At 38.4% G+C, this 22533-nt stretch overlaps 1 protein-coding gene across 1 annotated transcript in view; it reads right to left on the minus strand.

Moving 5' to 3' along the window:
* LOC117677330 (vitellogenin-1-like) overlaps positions 1 to 10529 on the minus strand; it is a 48967-nt gene extending 38438 nt beyond the window's left edge. The window contains exons 1-6 of the mRNA XM_060689581.2: positions 10490 to 10529; positions 10216 to 10236; positions 9939 to 10090; positions 6824 to 7078; positions 2882 to 3043; positions 345 to 502 (exon numbers count right to left, since the gene is read on the minus strand). Coding sequence (XP_060545564.2) covers positions 345 to 502; positions 2882 to 3043; positions 6824 to 7078; positions 9939 to 10090; positions 10216 to 10236; positions 10490 to 10529 — 788 coding nt within the window. The remainder of the gene's footprint in view (positions 1 to 344; positions 503 to 2881; positions 3044 to 6823; positions 7079 to 9938; positions 10091 to 10215; positions 10237 to 10489) is intronic.
* Between the last annotated feature and the right edge of the window lie 12004 nt (positions 10530 to 22533).

A 22533-nucleotide genomic window follows, 5' to 3' on the forward strand; every position in this document is an offset into this window, starting at 1 on the left:
ATTTAAACTTGGTTGAACAAAATATTCTGTACAATGTTATAAAATTTTTCAGGCTGATATTGGCATATGTTAACTTGTCCTTTTTGAATCTGGACAGATGGTGTCAAAATGACTCTTCTCATTTTACTGAGAATATTTGTTATTGGATAGATAATGATCAAATAAATAAACAAAATATTTCACTTTTATAGCTAACCATAATACTCTATGATAATTTGGGATTTAACAAATTCAATTCTGGAAACACAATGGAATAGATGTTAACGGATAGGGGAGGTAGCCAGATAGTATCATAAAATAAAGAAATTCATAATTTTGGAGCAATTATAACAGAGGTGTAAGACCTGGACTCCATTATGACACTTTCTTCAGTTCGTTCTCTGAATGGTGAGAATTGCCGAATTTCTTGAGCAGTGAGTTGTACGATTATTTTCTCATTCCTTTCCTTCAAATCCTTCATTCTGTAGTTGTATGTACTTGTGCCTTGAAAATTCTTATTTTTCTTTACAAATATATATATATATGAAAATGTTATTAGAAAGCAATTTATGCAATAGAAATGATAGCATGACTACTCATACAATAAAACATAGTAAGTTTGCTTGGATATAGTTAACAATAAGAGTCCCTTTCATGGATCACTGCCTTATTGTGGTGAAGGGGTTTGCACAGTGCAAGGAAGCTATGAGCTATGCCGTGTAGGGCCATTCAAGATGGACAGGTCATAGCAGAGAGCTCTGACAAAACATGATCCACTGGATCACGTTCTTTTCTATTTTTCTTCTACTTTTTTTCTTTTTCCCCTTAAGTTTTCTTTGCTATTTCTTCCTTGTTGTTTTTCTTTCTTTCTTACTGTTTCAGTTTATATTAATACTTACTCTTGTTTTAAAATCTTTCATTAAATTTATATTAAAAAGGATGCCAGTAATGTTTAATGGACATAATTGATTTGTCTCTTTCTCTTTGGCAATTTGTGATTGCACGTTAAAATGGATCAAACCATGCGATGAATTGTAGTACCAGATAAAAATGTCTAAAGCAGGGGTGAAATCTAAAATTTTTCCCTACCGGTTCTGTGGGCGTGGATTGGTGGTGGAGGTGTCCTGTGACTGAGTGGGTGTGGCCAACTTGATTCACTCACAGCCACGCCCACTCAGTCACAAGACCCCCTCCCATCAAGTCATGCCCACAGAACTGGTAGGGAAAATTTTTTACATTTCTATTCTGCCGGCGTGTCCTTACCTTTCTCCCACGGCTCTGCCCACCTGCCCCATTCCCTGGAGTCGGGAATGCACCATTCCCCGACTGCGGCCTTGCCGCAGAGCCGCTGCCTGCTCGCCCTTCGCCACGCGGCTCCACCCACCCGTCCCATTCCCCAGAGTCGGGGAATGCACCATTCCCCGACTCCTACTGCTCACCTTTCTCCTGCGGCTGGCTGTCAGGAAAGGCCAGTGTCCGAAAGATACTGGAGTCGCTCACTCTCCTTCTTGAATGAGCTGCTCTGGTCCATGCACCGGCTATGCAAGCTCACACCCAACCTGCCACTGAATTAAATAAATGGTGTGCACTTGCGCAGCCGGCGCATGGACCAGAGCGGCTCATTCAAGAAGGAGAGTGAGTGACTCCAGTAACTTTCAGGTGCTTGCCTTCCCTGACAGCCAGTCGCGGGAGAAAGGTGAGCAATAGGATACACCGCGTGGCGAAGGGCGAGCATTCCCTGACTCTGGGGAATGGGGCAGGTGGGCAGAACTTCCAGCTGCCATTGCTACTGGTTCTCCAAACTACCACCCATCATTGCTACCTACTCGCCTGAGCCGGTCTGAACCAGGAGCATTTCACCCCTGATCTAAAGGCATTTCAAATTCTTGCCTGAAAGGTGAAAAACAAGAAGGAATATTTTTATCATGCTTGGTGGACATGTAAAAAAGCTAGGAAATTCTAGATTCAAGTACATATACTGATTTGCATGATTTTAAAGATTAACATACAAGGAGTCTTCTTTTGGGACAGTTGGACAAACAGTTGGGAAAACTCATGAAACTTTGTTTTGTGCATGATAACTGCTGTAGGATTATTGTTTGCACAAAGATGGAAAGATTCGGCAGTGATTTTTATTTCTTACTTTAGATTACTTTAGATTTAGATTTCTGAATAATTTTTATCCCAGAGCTATAATTGCACTCAACAATGAACTAAAGGGCCACCATCAGTGAGCTGTTGGACAGCATTACTTGGTCTGTTGTGTGGATGTTTGGATGGTTTAGGGGTGGGGAATTGTGGTGGGTGGCAGTGTGTTTTTTCGGGTTTTTTTATTTGATTTATATGCTGCCCTTCTCTGGAGACTCAGGGTGGCTTACAATGCGTTAAGCAATAGCCTTCATACTTTTGTATATTTTATACAAAGTCAGCTTATTGCCCCCACAATCTGGGTCCTCATTTTACCTACCTTAGAAAGGATGGAAGGCTGAGTCAACCTTGAGCCTGGTGAGATTTGAACTTGCAGTAATTGCAGGCAGCTGATGTTAATAACAGTGCTTTAGTCTGCTGCACTATCAGGGCTCTTGTGTTTGGGGATTGTTATGTGTGTTGGACCTGGTCTTTGGGTGTTAAGTGAATTTTGTTGTATGGGTATACTGTGTATACATGTACAATGACAATAAAGTTATTATTATTAGTTTGTATTAATTTTTAATGTTCTTTTAAAAACTTCTAATAAAATTATACAAATACATAATGTATATCTATATCTATGTTTAATAACAATCATTTATTAAAATTATTTTCTTTCTTCTCTGTATCTCCATAGCTTCAACATGTCTTTAACATCTCTCTCTCTCTACACACACACACAGAGACACACACATCCATTAATGGTACTGACCTGTCTGCAGAACTCACATGGAGTAACATAGGCAACACCAACAATCTTTCTAGCCATGTTATCACAAGTAGTTAAATCTTTGGATTTGGTCATCAAGAATTCATCTGGGTTTTCAGTGTTTTGAAGGAGGTAGATGGTGTCACATCTACCTTCAATGCCATTCTGCAAAATAAATAAATGTAAATCAATGAATGAAGGAATAAATAAATAAAATATTTATTTATTTCTAGAAGATAGAAAGGAGAAAGGAGTAGACGGGAGGAAGAAGAGAGGGAGGGAGAAGAATGGAAGAAAATGAAAAGGAGAGGAAGGAATGGTAGGGGATAGGAGTAGGAGAGAAGGTGAGTAGGGGGAAAAGAAGAGAGGAGTGGGGGAAAAGAAGGGGAAGTAGGATGAGGTAGGAGAGGAGAAAGTAGGAGAGGAGAGGAGGGAGGGAGGGAAGGGAAAGAGGAGGAGGAGAACGGTTGTTGTGAAATGAGGGAAGAAAGGGTAGAAAAGCAACTCCGAATGTAATTAAAATGCCTTATTTTAATGCTTTCTTTAAGGAAAACATGTATATGTAGGATTAATTATGTATAAGAAAATGTACATTTTATATTATGTGTATAAGAAATAAAACTGAAAAACGTTTCCAAATAAATAAATAAATAAATGAATGAATGAATATATTAATGTATACAATGCAATACATACAATATAAAGGAAAAGATACCTATGAAAAGTATCAATTCACTTGGGGAATTGCAGTTTCCTTTCTAATTCCTAATGCCTTTGATCAAGTCATCTCCCTCCTCCTCCTCCTCCTCCTCCTCCTCCTCCTCCTCCTCCTCCTCCTCCTCCTCCTCCTCCTCCTCCTCCTCCTCCTCCTCCTCTTCTATCATGCCAAACCTCTACAGTCCTTAGTAAAGACCTGGCAGGTTCCTTTGCAAAGTTCTTTATTCATTTTCAATTAAGGCTTATTTTATATAAAGCATAATTTGGAATTTTTTTAATAATTTTTTTTTTGAGAATTACACCTCAAAAGCAAGACATTTCAGAGCTAGAACTGGCATATTATCCCTAAAAACCTTATTATCCCTAATCTACAATTCACACATTCCTGTGTTAGAAGCCTTGGAATTGTAGATGAGCAGATGGACCATGAAAGCAGCAATAATTAGCTCACTTGCTAAAGAAATGTGATCTTTCTTTCCTATATTAGCCGAGTTCACGCAGATCTCTAACATTATATCGATTTTTTTTGGTATTCATCAAAAGTGAAACCTCAGTACGTACTTAGAATTTCTAAGTTTAAATTTGTTTTTCCAACCCAGACATTTCCATGTGCTTTATACTCGCCATTAGCTTAATGAACTGCTATTCATCGTTCCACATTGTAGCAATACCTTCACATAATTAGCCCGATATGAAATGAAAGAGGAAGAATTTGTGTTGGAAGGCTGTGATTCAAAAAACCTACAGGTGACCTTCCATGATTTTTTTTCTTTCCCCCACCCTTCCTAAAAAACAAAGGCCTATGGATGAATTCTTATGAGCAGGAATGCCATAACACAATATGACATTTTATGTGGAGAAAAGCAAGATTTTACACTTAGGCAGGAAAAACCAAAGGTACAAGTTCAGATTAGGTGAAACCTGGCTCATAAACAGTAACTGTGAAAGGGATCTTGGAATTCTAGTGGATGATCATTTAAATATGAGCCAGCAGCGTGTAGCAGCAACCAAAAAAGCTAATACAATCCTTGATCGCATAAACAGAGGCATAGAATCAAAATCATATGAAGTATTAGTGCTGCTTTATAAAACCTTAGTAAGATCACACCTGGAATACAGCATTCAGTTTTAGTCACCACATTACAAAAAGGTGGTGAGACTTTGGGAAAAAAAAAATTCAGAGAAGAGCAACTAAGATGATTAAGAACCTGGAGACTAAAACATATGAAGAATGATTGCAAGAACTGGGTATGGCTAGTCTAGAAAAAAGAAGGACTAGTGGTGACATGAAAGCATTTCAGTATTTGAGGGGCTGCCACAAAGAAGAGGGGGGTCAATTTATTTTCCAAAGCACCAGAAGGCAAGACAAGAAACAATGGATGGAAGCTAATCAAGGAGAGAAGCAACCTGGAATGAAGGAGAAAATAGTGAGAACAATTAACCAGTGGAACGGCTTGCCTTCAGAAATTGTGGGTGCTTCATCACTGAAGGTCTTTAAGAAGAGACTGGCCAGCCACTTGTCTGAAATGGTATAGGGTCTTCTGCCCGGTCAGGGGTTGGACTAGAAGACCTCCAAGGTTCCTTGTAGGCCCCTTGCAGCTCTTCTGATTCTTAGTGATCAGTATAATAGTCTTTTTTTTTTTGACCACTATTTTATTTGTTTATTAGGTACTGTACATGGAATGGTATGCTAGATAATTTAGATATTGTGGAATATAGCCTCCAATAAAAACAATGATCCTGATTTCAACTGATTTGGACTAATTTAATGAGAGGAAGATATGAGCTAAAAAAATAGCATGGATAGTGAGTAAAAAATTTATACAAATCAGAGATCAAATATAGTCAGTAGACAGTAGATGCCAAGTAAATTCCCAAAGTACAATATTCCCGTATTCAGATAGTTGTTTTCTAAATTAAATTAATTATATTCTGCATTTTCTACAAAAATATTTTAACTATTTTACCAATATCAGTAGACACTTGAGATATATAATTTACTTATATAAGTAGAATTAATTTTGGATTTTATTATGAGCCGAATTAAAATTTTGCTGATTTATTTTGTAGAAGTTGAAGAAGAATTATCTTCTTTTATTTTAGCTCTACCAGCAAGTTATTTCAAATGTGTATTTATATAGTATATGTACACTATGGAGAGAGAGAGAGAGGGAGGGAGGGAGGGAGGGAGGGAGAGAGAGAGAGAGAGAGAGAGACCACAGTCCAATACAGAGGCAGTCATTCATGAGCCCAACCTTGTGTTCAAATTCCATTGAATGTAATAATCTATGCATTTCTATCTATGCTTTAGATAGGCATAAGGTTGCACTGTTAACATTTTAGTGGGACTTGAATACATATATTATGCTCTGGGCTATGCTCTAAATATTGGTTTTCAAAACTTTTCAGAATGCGGAACTTGTACATTTCTGGACTCTTCAATCGAGAAACAAAGCTGTAGAGATACAAAATGGGGTGTTCTTAAGTGAGCGTTTTTTTGCCTAGTCCTCTCATCGACCCAATCAACTTTTTGCAGCGCCCTAGAACAGAAAAAGGGATGCAGTGGCTCAGTGGCTAAGATGCTGAGCTTGTTGATCGAAAGGTTGGCAGTTCAGCAGTTTGAATCCCTAGCCCCGCATAATGGGGTGAGCTCCCATTACTTGTCCCAGCTTTTGCTAACCTAGCAGTTCGAAAGCATGTAAAAAATGCAAGTAGAAAAATAGGGACCACCTTTGATGGGAAGGTAACAGCGTTCTGTGCGCCTTTAGCATTTAGTCATGCTGGCCACATGACCACAGAGATATCTTCAGATAGCGCTGGCTCTTCGGCTTTGAAACTGAGATGAGCACCGCCCCCTAGAGTCAGGAATGACTAGCACATATGTGTGAGGGGAACCTTAACCTTTACCTTTACCTTAGAGCAGAAAAACCTTGCTCTCTCTAGATGATTTGAAGGTGCGATTTGGAAGTTCTCATTGATGCTAACATCAATGACTACACAGTAACTGCGGTGGATCTTCAGTTTAGGGCAATCGCTCCAAACACAGTAAACCTAAAGTTGGTTGCAGATAAAATCATACTACTGAGACATCATGTTCATCTTCAAAAATTTTGCCTGGCACAGTAATGTTGCTTACAACCTCAACAGAACTGTAACTGTGTTATTGGACAAAAGGAAAGCAGAAGGTCATAATGCCATACCACAAATAAAACTGGAATTATGATTTACCTCTTTTATATTATATGTTTTCTGGTCAATCTTGATGGTATTTTCATATAAATTCAAAATTCCTTTGCAGAGGTTTAAAGCAAGTTCTGAGACATAGACTGGGACCATTATGTCATCGACATGCCCATTTCTGTGTTGAAATGTAACAATTACATTCTTCAGGTGTTTCTGAAACACTGCAGTTAATTTGGGTGATGAAACAAACTTGATCCAGGGGTATATGCCATTGTAATCCAGTCCTTCAAAACAATCAAGCTGTCATACAAAGAGATTAAAAAAACATACATAGTAAAATTTTATTCTTCCTAAATCTCCCATCTGAATTAAAAAAAAAAACACCTTTAAAGAAAAGAAGCCATAAATTCTTTCTATGTGGATATTAAAAATAAAGCGATGTAACACTACTTTAGCATAAAAATCTTAGTATTTAAAGTAATCTAAAATGGTGCAAGAGTTATTTAAGTTAGGAGTCCATTGTTCCAAGATAGATATAAATTTTATGTCAGTGTAGATCAGATGTCTCCAAGGTTCTCAGAAGAATGAGCTGTTCCCTTATAAAGGCAAGAGAAAAGAATTTGGAGTTTAAATCCTGGAGTATAGGTAGACCTATAGAAAGGCAGGAGACAAGGCTCCTGTGTAGACAGGGCTAAAATCTTGCCTGAAATAATGAAATAGATTGTTGTAGCTGAATCATATGTGAATGCCTTCTTTTGAGCAAGCCAATTTCTGAATATAGGATTCAGACTTCTGGAAAGTCAGAATTTATAGCAGAGTTTAGACTAAATCTGAGAACAAATAAAGATGGGTAAAATGTTATTTTTGTTGTTCAGCCACTAAGTCTTCTCCAACTCTTGGACCACAGCATTCCAGGCCCCCTGCATCTTCCAGTGTCTCCCTGAGACTGCCCAAACTCATGCCTGCTGCATTGTTGACACTATCTAACCATTTCATCCTCTGCTATCCCCTTCTCTTTTTGCCTTCAATCTTTCCAAACAGTAGGGTCCAATCAGGGGTGAAATGCTCCTGGTTCGGACCGGCTCGGGCGAGTAGGTAGCGATGGCAGCAGGCAGTTCAGAGAACCAGTAGCAAAAATCCCTTCCCTCCCCCAGCCTCCAGCTTGCTTACCTTCGCATGCCTGTCTTGCTTCGCTTGCTGTAATCTCTGCAATCCATTGCATCAGCAAGCAACTGAATCTCCCTACCTGCAATCAAGCTCATTGGTGAGCAGCTCTTTCTGCCTGCCTGTCTGCCTGCCTGCCTGTAAATTTTTTTCCCCTTTGGGAGCTTTAAAAAAATAGTTAATTGGGATTTTTTTTAGTTGTTCTTTTTTTAGACCTAGCCATTTAAAGTTTAGGAAGTTTTAAATTTAGCTGCTTTTATATAAAAATAAAAATAAAATAAAATAATATTTGTGCAGCTTTCTGAGATTTTGTGTGTTTCTGTAGTGTTTCACTCTAACTACACAAACACACAAAATCTCACAAAGCTGTATGTGGAATTTTGTGTATGTAAAGTGTGAAAGTTGGTTTTTTGGACTTTTTGTGGCTGTGTGAGGTTCCTGCTTGTTGCAGGGGCCATTTTGGGTCTAGCACAGCTGCTTTTACATTGTGGGTGAGCCAGTTGTGTTGTGTTGTGTTATGTGTGTGTAAAGTGTGAAAGTTGGTTTTTTTGGGCTTTTTGTGCCTGTGTGAGGTTCCTGCTTGTTGCAGGGGCCATTTTGGGTCTAGCACAGCTGCTTTTATATTGTGGGTGAGCCAGTTGTGTTGTGTTATGTTTTGTAGGTTAAAAAAGGATAAAGAAGTGACATCAACTTGGCCACACACCTGACCAACAAGCCACACCCACCCAGTCACCTGACCACTAAGCCTGCCCACTAATTAAGCCATGCCCACAGAACCGGTAGCGAATATGTTTAGATTTCACCCCTGGGTCCAATGAATGTTCTATCTTATGTCATAAACACAATTAATGCTATTTCACAGATAGGCAAAATTGTGAAACAGAAGGTTGGAAAGGGTCTCCTCACCTTGAATAAAATTTGTGTAATTTCTAAGCAACTAAACTAAATGTGGTCCCTCACCTCCCCCAAAATGCAGTAGCTATATATATATATATTTAAAAAATATTGTCTACCTAGCCACAGTGGCATGTTAAGACTAGAGCAGATGATGTGACAGGGAAAATTAAGACATATATGCTACAGAACTACCCAAGACTCTCAATTTTTCTTTTGGATTGTAATTCCCAGGAATATTCAACCAACAATATGACTAGGAATGGAAAGACCTTCAATCTTTACACAACTGAAGTCTACTCCATGAGGAAGTTGGCCTTAGTACTAGGAAAAAACATCTCCCCATCCTTCTTGAAGGTAACCAAATGATAATGGAAGAAAATACGAACTCTTTATATAACTACTGATCTGTAAATGAAAGTATCATTTTACATGGGAGGGCAGCAAATAATTGTGTACAATCAAATCTTTTAATATGGCAGACCGTACAAAACTTGCAAAAAAGAGTCAGTTTGGTCTGGTAGTTAAAATTTCAGGTTAGGAGACTGTGACTTCTAGTCCCACCATAGGTATGCCTATGGCTATGAAGCCGCAGCTGGAGACCTTGGACCAGTCAGTTTCTCTCTGCCCTAGGAAGCAAGTAAAGGCCAACCAATTCTGAAATATTGTCAGGAAAACTGAGGAGATTTATCTAGTCAGCTTACCAATAGTAACTCAGATACAGATAAAAGAAAGAAAGAAAAGAAAGCCATTTTGCTAAGTAAAGCCTTAGTAGTAAATTTCATCCTGCAAGTAATGAAATAGTCACGTGAATTTAAGTATTTTTGCTTGCCAAAAAAGAAATCATTTAATGAAGTAACATTTTTGGGGAAAAAATTAAAATTAATCTAGCAAAAATAACCATGGATCTGAAATTATACTTTGCCCCTGTTTAGTTTGAACTAACTATAATTATCTGATAAAGTATGGTAAGGCATTTGCTGTATATCAGGAAATAAAGCCGAAAATATATTCTAAACTGGAAAAATGGATGTCTTTTTTTCCCTCTTCCCAAGCATGTAAACAGCACAAACTCACTTTCAAAGTGGATTTCTATCCTTACCTTTAGAAACTTCCGGTCTTGTTCAATATTTCCAATTTCTACTTTACATTTAGCTTTTAGTCCAGCACTTGAAAAGCCATTTTTGGATATTTTGTTCTGAACTTCAAATTCATAATCATACAATAAAACTTTATCAGGACTGAAGACAGTTTCTGTGAAAATTCAAACACATGTTAAGGTAATGTGTGGACAATATACTGCTACATATCTATAGACTCATAAATTGGCTTTTAAAATTCTATATAATTAAATAATGCTAGGCTGGGAAAATACTTACTATCACTTTTTTGTTGGCAACCTGAAAGATAAAAATAGAAGTAAAAAATGCTTTTATTTCTGCGAGGAAAAAGAATTCAAATTCTTTAAAATACCCAAGTATAAGAAACATAAAAGGGTTTGAGGGATTTTGGATTAATGTTGCTGTAGTCATACAGAACTTTTAATGTCTCCATTAATGTGCAGAAATGTTTCCCTTATTTGTTCTGATGAAAATGGACTAGTTTCTTTAAGGTTCAATATTTGAAAGATTATAAATTAAAATGCTTACTTACCCACAAGGGTCAATGCCAGTGCTAAAATTACAGCTTTCATTATGGTAGGAGAATGTCAACCAGAAAGTGCAAGTACCTGTTTTATAAAGAATCAAATTTTGTCACATGACCATCTTGGAAAAGTTTTTTGGATGAGTAAGCACATGTTTAGTTTAGTATTGATTGGCCAAACAAGAAATATTTCTTGATAAGAGATACTGATGTCACACAATCATGCAATGGCTTTATCCAAATCAATATTTAGAGCCTTATAGTAGTACAGATATAGAGCCTTGGTAGTACAGTGGTTTAAAGCACCCTGTTATTAACACAGCTGCCTGCAATTACTGCAGGTTCAAATCTTACCAGGCTCAAGGTTGACTCAGCCTTCCATCCTTTCTAAGGTAGGTTAAATGAGGACTCAGTTTGTGGGGGCAATAAGCTGACTTTGTATAAATATACAAAAGTATGAAGGCTATTGCTTAACGCATTGTAAGCCGCCCTGAGTCTTCGGAGAAGGGCGGCATATAAATCAAATTAAAAATAAATAAATTAATTAAAAAAACATATTTAAATATTCAGTAATTCTAGTAACTAGTAAATGCTAATGCAAACCTCTAAGGCATGGGTGTCAAACTCGCTCACATCACGTGACGTATCGTGATGTATCGCGATGGGTTTTGCCTTCGTGGAGCAGGGTTGGACATGGCTTGTGCATGATGCATCTCGCCCATGGGCCACCAGTTTGGCAGGCCTGCTAAGGGTTTGACTGAGATGTAATAAACATTGAATTACAATTTTCTAAAATGGGTATTTTACAGTAAAATACGGAGAGCAATGCTGTAATGCAAATACAAAGCATGAAAGAAATCCGGTGGCTTTCCAAAACTCTTATTCTGAACCACTTATTGGAAGACCCAACAAAATACTGCCTCTTTTCTATAACTATATTATTTCATTTCGTTGGAGTTGTGTCACCCAGCTTCAATAAAAAAAGGAAGTTATTTGGGGATTCTTGATGGTCTTTGAGCTTGACTTCTTCCAAGCACTGTTTCTTGCTTATATGGGTGTTATGCAGGGGTGGGTTCTACTTACCTTTGCTACTGGTTCGCATCACGCCCACACGCAGATCACCTAGGATGATGTCCAGGTCAGTGGGCAGAGCCTCCCACTGGTTTTACTACCGGTTCTTGCGAACTGGTCTGAACCGGGGGCAACCCTCCACTGGTGTTATGTGATAGATGTGTGATATGTGTAGGAAGAAGATTTACACTTACAGTGTTTTTAACAATAGATTGACACCTTCAAACACAGTTTTAGTAGGGAAACTGTAGATATTTTAGACCAAGCCAGATCCAAATTTGCAATACAATTCCTTACAAGCTTGGCATTCTGACCAGTCAGTCATTTTATTTTTTAATTTTTTTAAAAAATACAAACATAGTACATATACATCTAATTACAAAAAAAGAAAGGAAAAAGGAAAAAAAACAAAAACAAATATTACAGTGCACCCCCACCCCTGGAGACCATTTCCCCCCCTTATATTTCTTTGTCTATAACAACTAAAAGATATACAATATATTCTGAACGTGTTCTTATCGACTCCAAAACAACATATATTCTTGAATAGGTTTATTCCCTTTGCTTTCCACCAACACTGATTTTATAAAATCCCCCCACATTTCATTATAATTATTTGCTTTGATCATCCCTTTTTAAAATTTTATTTCTGTTGTTAATTTATCATTTGTTGCCATACCCCAAATTTCATTATATCACTCATTTCTTCGAATATCCCAGTCAGTCATAACAAACACATAGAGGTAAACTATCTACAAACTATTTTTTTTAAATAAAGAGCAACTAAAGCCTTAAGCATATTTTTTTTAAATTTTTAATCAGTAGCCAGATAGGTATGTCCTGAGCTTGGTTGTTTGCTTGCAGAAGTTTCATTATCCAGTGAGCTAATCTCATCAGTGACCTGATTAGGTCACTGATCAGGGCATTCAGGATGATGCATCAGGGCAACAGTATCAGGGCACTGATGATCTTACCACATTAACTAATGAAATGTCTGCAAGCAAACAACCAAGTTAAGAGAGCACCAAAGACTTGACAATTCAACTCTGAGCTACAGATATTCTCAATAATCCATTCAAGACTGGTAGGACAAGCTGACATAGGTGTATACCAAGCAAAGTCATCTTCCCCATAAACTGACGATGGTACCCTCCTGGCAGGACTGAAATTCAACAGGTTCTAACAGGTTGTGGAGAACTGGTAGCAGAAATTATGAGTAGTTCGGAGAACCAGCAAATACCACCTCTGGCTGGCCCCAGAGTGGGGTGGGAATAGAGATTTTGCAATATCCTTCCCCCAGAAGGGGAGGGAATGGAGATTTTGCACTATCCTTCCCCTAGAGTTGGATGGGAATGAAGATTTTGCAATATTCTTCTTCTGCCATGCCCACCAAGCCAGGCCCACAGAACAGGTAGTAAAAAAAAATTGATTTCACCCCGCCTCCTGGCAATGAAAGGAAGAAAAGCATGCGTCTGCAGGAAGAAAAGCATGCTCACAGAGTTGACACTGACTTGATGGCACATAATTAATCATTTGTAAAGCATTCAAAGTCTTCAAAAGTAGAGTAGCATGTAAACACTTTTATCTACCATTGATACTTAGCATTAGAATGCAATGCATTAAGCTGAGAAAAGGCAGAAAAAGAGACAAGAGTTTGAATAATGAAAAAGAGCTGCCATTTCTCTCTCTTATCATAAATGTATCATAAAGGTTCCACATTAACATGATCTGCTGAGTGTTGGTAAAAGTCAACCCAACTCAACCCTTCTGAAGGAGATCATCCTGATAGCTGATTCTGTTGGCCACCATAATACTGATGAAAATCAAAACAGTGGTGTGATTCAAATAATTTAACAACCGGTTCGCCCAGGGTCAGATTGGCTGTCGTGGGAGGCGTGGCCTATCCAGCTCCACCGCACATGCGGGATAAACCTTCCGCAATGGCCAACCTGACCCTGGGTGAACCGGTTGATAAATTACCCCCTGCCCATCAAAGTGGATCCTGGGTGCTGCGCTGCGCTGTAATGGAAAAATGGGCAATGGAGCGGCCGGCACGAGGGAAGGAGGAGGGAAAGTGGCCTTCTCTTTCCCTTTTGCCAGCCACTCAGTTGTCCGTTTCTCCATTGCAGCGCAACACAGCACCCAGGATCTACTTTGATAGTGGGGGGTGGGGGGTGGGGGTAGGTAATTTAAGAACTCATTTGCCTGAACTGGTACAAACTGACTGAATACCACTACTGATTCAAAATGCCTAAATATGGAGTCTTCTCCATTTCTCATTTGGATTATAACTGAGGTTTGAAACAGGATTTGTCTGCTCACTCTCCATTCTTCCCATTGATGATTCAGTGCTGAGAATGTTCCATAAGTCCCAGTGGTAGAACTATTAGGACTTTCTGGATGGACTCTTCATCCTGCTCCTCGATTTACAACCACAATTGGCCAAAATTTCTGTGGTTAAGTGAGACGTTTCTTAAGTGAGTTTTGTCTCAATTTACGACATTTCTTGCCTCAGTTGTGAAGTGAATCACCGCAGTTGATAAGTTAGTAACATGGTTGTTAAGTGAATCTGGCTTCCCCGTTGAGTTTGCTGGTCAGAAGGTCGCAAAAAGGGATCACATAATCTTGGGACACAGCAACAGTCATAAATATGACCCAGTTGCCAAGCATTTGAATTTTGATCACATGACCCTGGACCCTTTCATAACTGGGAAAGATTGTGATAAGTCACTTTTTTCAGTGCCATTGTAACTTTGAATGGTCACTAAATGAACTGTTGTGAGTCGAGGATTACCGGTATTCCAGACCTAATTCCCTTCTATTAGAAGAACTTGAGTTTTTGATCTCCTGTTTTCCAAACCTATAGAAAAGGTGCATAGAAGTGTCAAAATACATTGTGTGAATTATGGGTATATAGATGTTGATAATGATACATGTATGACTAATCTCTGACAAGTTGGGAATGTTGATGCTTCCAAGGATGTGCTCTGGGCTTGTCCTTTTTATAACCTTTGGGTTTGGGTATTTTTTTGAGTGGCATGACCTAATTTGTTTTTATTATTTATTTGTTTATTGGTTTGTTTCTTCATTCATTCATTCATTCATTCATTCATTCATTCATATTTATTTATTTGATTTGATTGATATGCTGCCCATCTCATCTAGAACAACTGTTCCTTTGCTGATCCTGTCTCTAATTCGATCGTCATGACATACAAGCTTTCCTTCCTGAAAATGGGTCTGTAGCAGTGTTATATATTTTATTTTAAAATGCCTGGAAAGCCAAAGAAAAGCTTTATGAATTCACAAAAGACAAAACTGAAGGTGGAAATTCCTGACACTGGTAGCTGAGAGATAGCTTTGAATGAATTTGCTCAAACATTATGCTGTATGGTATTGCAATCCATAAAGGGCAGAGGGAGAGGAAAATTACTGCTTGCAAATGTTTAATGGACTTTAATGTAATTGAAGTGGATACTTTGAATTTGCAGGATCTTTGCTGTATAAATGAAACATGGAAACAGCCTAATTAACTGTAGGAGAATGATTGTTTGTATTTGTATTGTCTCTCTCTCTCTCTCTCTAACACATTCTTTCTGGGTAATAGGAAGCACCTGATTTATTGTTGAATGTTGCTGATAAACTAAGTTCTTGCTCTATATTCATGTTGTTAAATTATTGTACAATGAGACCAATTTCATACTGAGATATATGACCTAACTGTAAAGCATGGTTTAGGGAAACAGTTCCAACAAATAACAATATCTTCACACAGTATATATAACAATCCTGTCCTTAAGAAAAGTTAAGGGTTTTTTTTTTTAAAAAAACATACATTACCACTAGATCTTAGAAAAGTTTAATACCAATCCTTTAGTGGCAGAGACATACTTTTAGAATTGTTAGGACAAATTCTGGGTAATAGTTAGATTTTTTAAAATTGTATTCATAAAGTTTGTATCTTTTCCCACATTTAAGAATAGGAAATCTGATCTGTTGGATTTAAAGAGTGAATGGTAGCTGGGTGTGCAACTTATATTCAAGAAAATGAATTCATTTATAGAAACTAATGAATATATACATGATTCAAGCTAAAGTGCTTTTTTTTCTATCATAATATGGTTATTTGTATGCTATGTTTCTATGACAAATCATACTAAGGATAATTTATAAAAACATTGGGAGGGTTTTATATTTAAGGTTGATTCACTAATAATTACAAGATGACAAAAATTTAAATAATGAGGATGGTACACATTTTAAATAATCCATGATACAGAACAAGATCTACAAAAATAATAATGCAGCATACTCTAAACAGTGAAACTAAAAAAAAAAAAACACACCTTCTGCTGGAAGTTCTGAAACAGTAATATTGCTAACTTAAATAAGGATATTATATACAGTAGTTGTGCTTTGATGTCAACCCTATAAATTAAACAAGACTAAGAAATCAATGCCACTAGGTCAGGATTACTCTTATTGTAACAGTTATAATAACAGAATCTTGCAACTCTGAATGTACTTCCTCCCTCCGTCACAATTTTACTGTGAATTAGGAGGAGTCTTAGGCATTTATTCAAACAAATTTCTTCAAGAAGACTCAAACCAAGCTTGCCTGATCATTGATTTAGTAGAACTTCTTCTTCCTATTCTTGAAGGTCCTCTACATTTGATAAAACAATCAATTTTATGCATTTTAATTGACATATATTGTAGTGATTTTAGAAAAATATGTTTTCCCAATATAGGATTGCAATATTTTGTAAATCCAGCTGAATAATAATAATTCTCTATCATTTGTCTCAGGGGTGGGTTCCACTTACTGTACCTTTACTACTGGTTCTCAGAGGGAGCGTGCATGCTTCTGCACATGTACAGATCACCCATGATGATGTCATGGCGGGTGGGCTGAACCTCCTGCTGGTTTTACTACCAGTTCTATAGAACCGGACCAAACCGGGAACAACCTACCACTGATCTATCTGCCTATCATCTGTCTGCCTATCATCCATCCATCTATCTATCTATCTATCTATCTATCTATCTATCTATCTATCTATCTTTTATCTATCTATGTATCTACATAAAGCTTTCTATTTAGGAAGCAAACATATTCTAATCTATGATGGAATCTGTCTACTCAATTACATTCCTACGCTTGCTTATAGTTCTGTGTAGTCCAGGGATGTCAAACTGGATTTCTTCAAGGGCTAGATCAGCATTGTAGTAGTCCTCCATAGTCCGGCCGGTGGGGGGGGGGGAAGATGGGATGGATGGCAGACAGGATGGATGCCTCCTGCAGCACCCTGCCATCCAAAATGGGGTGTGGGGGGGGGCATGCAGAGTGCTGCAGGAGGCCGTCCAGGCTAAAAATCGGGTGTGGGGGTGGGGTGCACGTGGCTCCCCCATGCCCCATTTTTGCTAGCAGAGGCACTGTGGGCCAGTCCTTTGCTATTTCCAGCACAGCCCCACAAGCCAGATCTAATCACCCGCGGGCCAGATCCAGCCTAAGGGCCTTGAGTTTGACACCCGTGGTGTAGTCTTACTTGGAACCATACATGTTCAAAAATCTATAAAATCAGTTGAAATAAATGGACACATTTATTTTCACTAAATATAATCCTACATGTAATTATTGTAACTATAGAGGACTTCTGCTTGGCATGATTCCAGCAGGCACATAATATATCACATATTAAGATACAAGAAGGTACATCCAAATAATTTAGAAAACATTTGTTTCCAGTTAAATTCAATTTATTATTCAATTGCTTGGTGGGCTTTGCAATGATTGGTTTCAGCCATTAAAAGAAACCGTTGTTTCTTTAAACATGGTTTGTTTCATAAACTATGATTGGCTAGATTGACTTATGTTATTGTAACAAACTATGGTTTGTAAAGGATGGAAGAGCCATTTGTTTAATGAAAAGCTAAAAGAATTATGGTGAGAATACCCTGTAAGTAGAAAAGAACTGTAATCATAAATCTGTTACTTTACCTTTTAAAACTGAAAACGAATAAGATACTCCATCTGAAATAACCAGATACTCTTTTAACTAGGATGCTTGTCAGATTCAATCTAACACGAAAACTTCTGATTATCTGCAAATAATTATTCCAGCAATAATTATTTTTGCTTCCATTTTTTCCCCTCTAATTTCTGATTGAATTCTAATGGAATTAGAGTATCTCCATATAATCAATTACCTGTTTCTTTTCTATTGAATTGTTACATCCTCCATTAAGAACTTTGAAAACTCTACTCAAGAAAAAAAAAAGCTTTAATCACATATTTACTGGAAGTTGCTTTTAGCTTGATGTTCTGGTCCCTACAGGCAGAATTACTGTCAGCAGCAAATAACATTTGTGCTTACTAGCTTTTTTGTTGCAGAGACTTTTAACTTTACACATTATCTGTTTTTATCATTGTTAATGTATGCCCAGTATGATTGTTTTGCCTAAAGGCACCATATGATAAATAAACTTAGAGCATTAAAGTGAAGAACAGTTAAGAACCAAACAATTATATGCATGTTTTTCAACCCCCCAAGGAAATGTTAATCCATACTCTCAAATAATAAATGGATTATATATGATTTGGGGGAGTTTAGTAAATAATAATCAAAAACTCTGCGACTCAAGCTTTCTGTCTCGTTCGGTACCACTGTTACTTTTGTTACTTTTGTAACAAGTGTTGAAAGTGGTACAAGTAAATAAAAGGTGATATGATTTCCTTTAAAAAATGCCTCTTTTTCACTGGGATGTAACTTCTATTACACAGGGATGCATTCCTTTCCCTCAAAAGGCTTTTAAAAAAGTTTTCTTTCAATTATTAACAAATGGGTGCAACTCAAACATGACTTGGGTCAGAGTCTGCCCCAGATCAAATCTGGATCAGGGCTTTCCTAATCAAATTTTGAGTCCTTCTGTCATCTCATCTCTTTTTCCTTCTTCTCATTCCAATGAGTTTAGCAAGCCTATTTTAAGTACACACCAACTCAAAGGTGGCAAATATTCTTCCTTTCTGCTGAAAAGAGGCTGGGATTACAAATTTTAGCAGTGGGAATGGTATATTAGATGCATCTTATTCTGTCAACGAAGGCAGTTTCCATTGGAGTCTTCTCCTTGCGGAAGAGAACTTTCTGCTAAAAAAGCTAAAATATCTATTGTTTCCTTCACCCACCTTACATGCTTCTGGTAAGTTTGGTGAGATCTTGTTGGAGCAGAGAAAAAGAAGAACAATAAAAAAAGGACAAAAAATTGAAGTCTGTAAATTCTGTTCATGTTCTGTTGTGAGAATGGTCTATAACAGTGATGGCTAACCTTTTTGCCATCACGTGCCAAAAATGGGGGAGCGCAGGGGGGTCATGTGGGTACGTGCCCACACCCAAAAATTCTATGCACCCCGCCCCCTCATGCATGCACACGTGACCCCCCCGCACTCCCCTCTTTTGGTATGCGATGATATGGTGGGCCTGGTAGGCCCATTTTTCACTCTTCCCATGCTCCAGAGGCTTTCTAGGAGCCTAAGGAGGGCAAAAACTTCTGACTTCTGGACCAGAAGTCAGCAAACGGGCCATTTCCGGCCTCCGGAGGGCCTCTGGGGGGGTGGGGAAGGCCGTTTTTGCCCTCCTTAGGCTCCTAGAAAGGCTCTGGAGCCTGGGGAGAGCAAAAAATGGGCCTTCTCCCCCCCCGAGGCCCTCTGGAGGCCAGAAAAAGCCTGTTTCCCTATTCTGGTGGGCCCAGAAGTCCTGAAAATCAGCTGGCTGGTGCACGTATGCACGCCAGAGCCGAGCTCAGGTGCCCACCGATATGGCTCTGCATGCCACCTGAGGCATGCGTGCCATAGGTTCGCCATCATGTCTATAAAATCTTCAACTGATATAATGGCAGAAATATATCCCAAATTCAGCCTCAACACACAAATGTGTGAAATAATTAAAAACTTCTGATGACGGAAACCTTATGCTTTCTTCAGGAATATACCAGGAATAATTGACCTGTCCCACAAGATAAATTTAGATCAGTCCAGGTCCTATAAACCAATATTAAATAAAATATTAAATTCCTCCCTTGATTTTAGTGAAATGGGGGGGGCGGGGAACCCAAATGTCCACAGGGTTAATAAACTGCATAGACTTTGTCATGTATAAACTGGGCACTGATATGGAAAGAATGGATTCTCCACTGTTTTATTCACAGCACCTGTTGCCAAACCTAATCTGAATTTCTCTCCTTATTTTATGCTCTTTTGTAAAACCAGGATAACTGAGTACTGATCTGAATAGTTACATCAATAAAATCTCCTTTAAGTCAAGATCATTTCTTGAGTTCAGGGGCACACTGAAAGTAATTTTCTTATCAACAGTGTTGAAGTGATTTTCTATTGCTTTCTTCTAACATGTGGGATGTTCTTTAGTAGTCTCCCACATAGCTTCCAGGCACAGACACAGCCAGATACTGCCTCCATGTTTTATTTTATCTTGCAAGACTTTTCTTTTGAGAAGAAGGTCAAACACCAAAGTGAGTTTACACCAACAGGCTAAATGTTCATTTTAAATTTACTTACAGACAAGACAGATTGTAAATAAACTTTTGATCAGGTCACAGTGACTCAGTTGATAAGAGAACCAGGTTATAATATCAAGAGAAAAACAAATATATCTCTGCCAATGTAAATAATGAGGACACTACTTGCAGATGACAAATCAGAGAAGACCATCAATGTAGATTATAACAAAACTTCCAGAACATTATGCATCTTTACATGGGTATGATATGTGTCACCAGGCTTACTGAAAAATAGTTAGAGGTTTACTACAGTGCAGTAATAAATGTAGGACTCATAAGTTATAACTTGGGATGTCATGTACACCTACAGGAGCATGGGGCAAAGTTCTGACAACCCAGAGTTTTCTCAGAGAGAGGCTGTACAATCCCGAGTTGGATGGAAGAAGGGGAAAGAGATTCAGGATAGTCCCATTCTAGAATCTTTCAGGATATATATATAGTAGGTTAGAAGATTATAACTTTAGTTTGGCAAGATTCTGTCCATTAGATGCAAGCAAATAAAAGACTGAACTCTATTGAATATTGCCGTGTCGACTCTGGGCTTGGGCCCAACATAATTTCACATAATGGGATTTTATTAATGGTTGTCGCTCAGTGGCTAATCCATGTTGATTATAATATACGCAAAGGAGGAATTTCTGAACATCATTATTATTACTTTATTCCTTATTGTGTTACAAAAAACCAAGATCACCCACATTTTTCTAAAAATCCCAGACATTATCAGTAAAAGTAGATTTTCAATAATTTAATTTAATAAACACCAATGTCAGGCCTGGAAGCCATCTTTTACATTGGATCTTCAGGCCTGCCACATTTAGTGCTATGGGAAACTGGAGGGGGAATTGTATGGAGCAGGGGAGATATATAGTCATAATAACATTCCTTTCTCTGAAAGTCAAGGACTTCCTGCCCTGCACCCGGAGGGGTGTGACTGGGAGGTATTCCCAGTTGGAACGGTGCATTGATTGGGCCATGTGATGGACATGTGGGTACTGGGGCAGGGACTTGAACTTTCCTTTGGGTGGGGAAAACTGGAAGCTTTCAGATTCGAGTTTTCCCAGATGTGCCAATATGACATCTCTAATAAAATGGAATTTTGAGGAACTTCTGGCTCGAAAGGAAGGACATTTCACTTTAGGAGCTCCCGTTTGACTCGCTCGGCTCTTGGGCGTGGAGAGGGCTTAGGCAGCAGTGGCGGTGGCTCCTCACATTGCTGGGGAGTGAAGTCATTGCGACCATTGTCTGCCCTAAGCTGCCTGCTGGGCGGTCAGAGGGGTGACCAGCCGCAAACTGTGGTGTCCGCCTTGTTCCCCGAAGCTGCCGGGCAGATTCCCACCCCCGGACCATCCCAAAGAGGGTTATTCCTCAGTCTATGCCCCGACCCAGATCCCCGCCGCCTGGAACTGCCCAAAAATGTCCGATGGGTGGGGGCCGGTGGGTGGGCGGGGCTACATTCGGAGTATAAGACACACCCAGATTTTCACCCTCTTTTTGGGGGTAAAAAGGTGCATTTTATACTCCGAAAAATATGGTAATCCTACATTTGGCAGTTTTATTTGTTTCAGATGTTTTATCATGAAAACTGGTTTTGTGCAATCTTGTTTTACATTTTGTTAGTGGATAAATGAAACTTGGGAGATACGATACTCTGGATCTTACAGAAGGAGTCACAGATAAGAAAATGATTGGGTAGAAATATTATGCTCTTTTTCAGATTGTGCATATTACTGGTTTTAACTAAGAAAAAAAAATAAGCATCTTGCTGTGTTTCATCACGAGTAAGATTGGCAGAACTTGTTTCTTAATTTCATTGAAGTTTGCTTAAAATAAACCTCAGCTACAAAAGATGCAAGTTCATAATTTCTCAGCATGATCCTAAGTAGGCTCTGTTGATCATTAATTCATCCAGGAAATAATTCAGATCTCACTTGTAAAAGGTTGCATCAGAGTACAGTAGATACTGGGAACTGGGATCCAAGGTTCTGAACCAAGTTGGATAATATCCACGTTTAAGGGAATGACTTGGCCAGATGCATCCAAGTCAGGAAACAGGAAGATAAAAGGGACTGGAATGTTACCCTTCTAATATATTCCCTATGACTTGATTTCCAAAGCCATTCCTGTCATTCATAAAATACAGTCTACCCGTTCAGCTCATAGAATTCAGCTCATAGAAGTCAAGATGGAAAAAATAAATGTTAGTGAGAGGAAAAGTAGGAAGGCAAGAAGGAAAACGATCAAACAGTATGTGAGAATATTGATTGAGAAAATACAGACGTAATGAAGCAATACCAATTCTGCAATCATTTATTAGCACTGGTGATAAAATATTCATCTTTTTTTTCCTGGTTTCAAACAAGCAGGATGATTCCAACAAAATCCAGCACACAAAATAGTTATGCGCA

This window comes from Pantherophis guttatus, chromosome 3, assembly GCF_059756535.1.
Source record: "Pantherophis guttatus breed Tessera chromosome 3, ASM5975653v1, whole genome shotgun sequence".
Classification (NCBI taxonomy): domain Eukaryota; kingdom Metazoa; phylum Chordata; class Lepidosauria; order Squamata; family Colubridae; genus Pantherophis; species Pantherophis guttatus.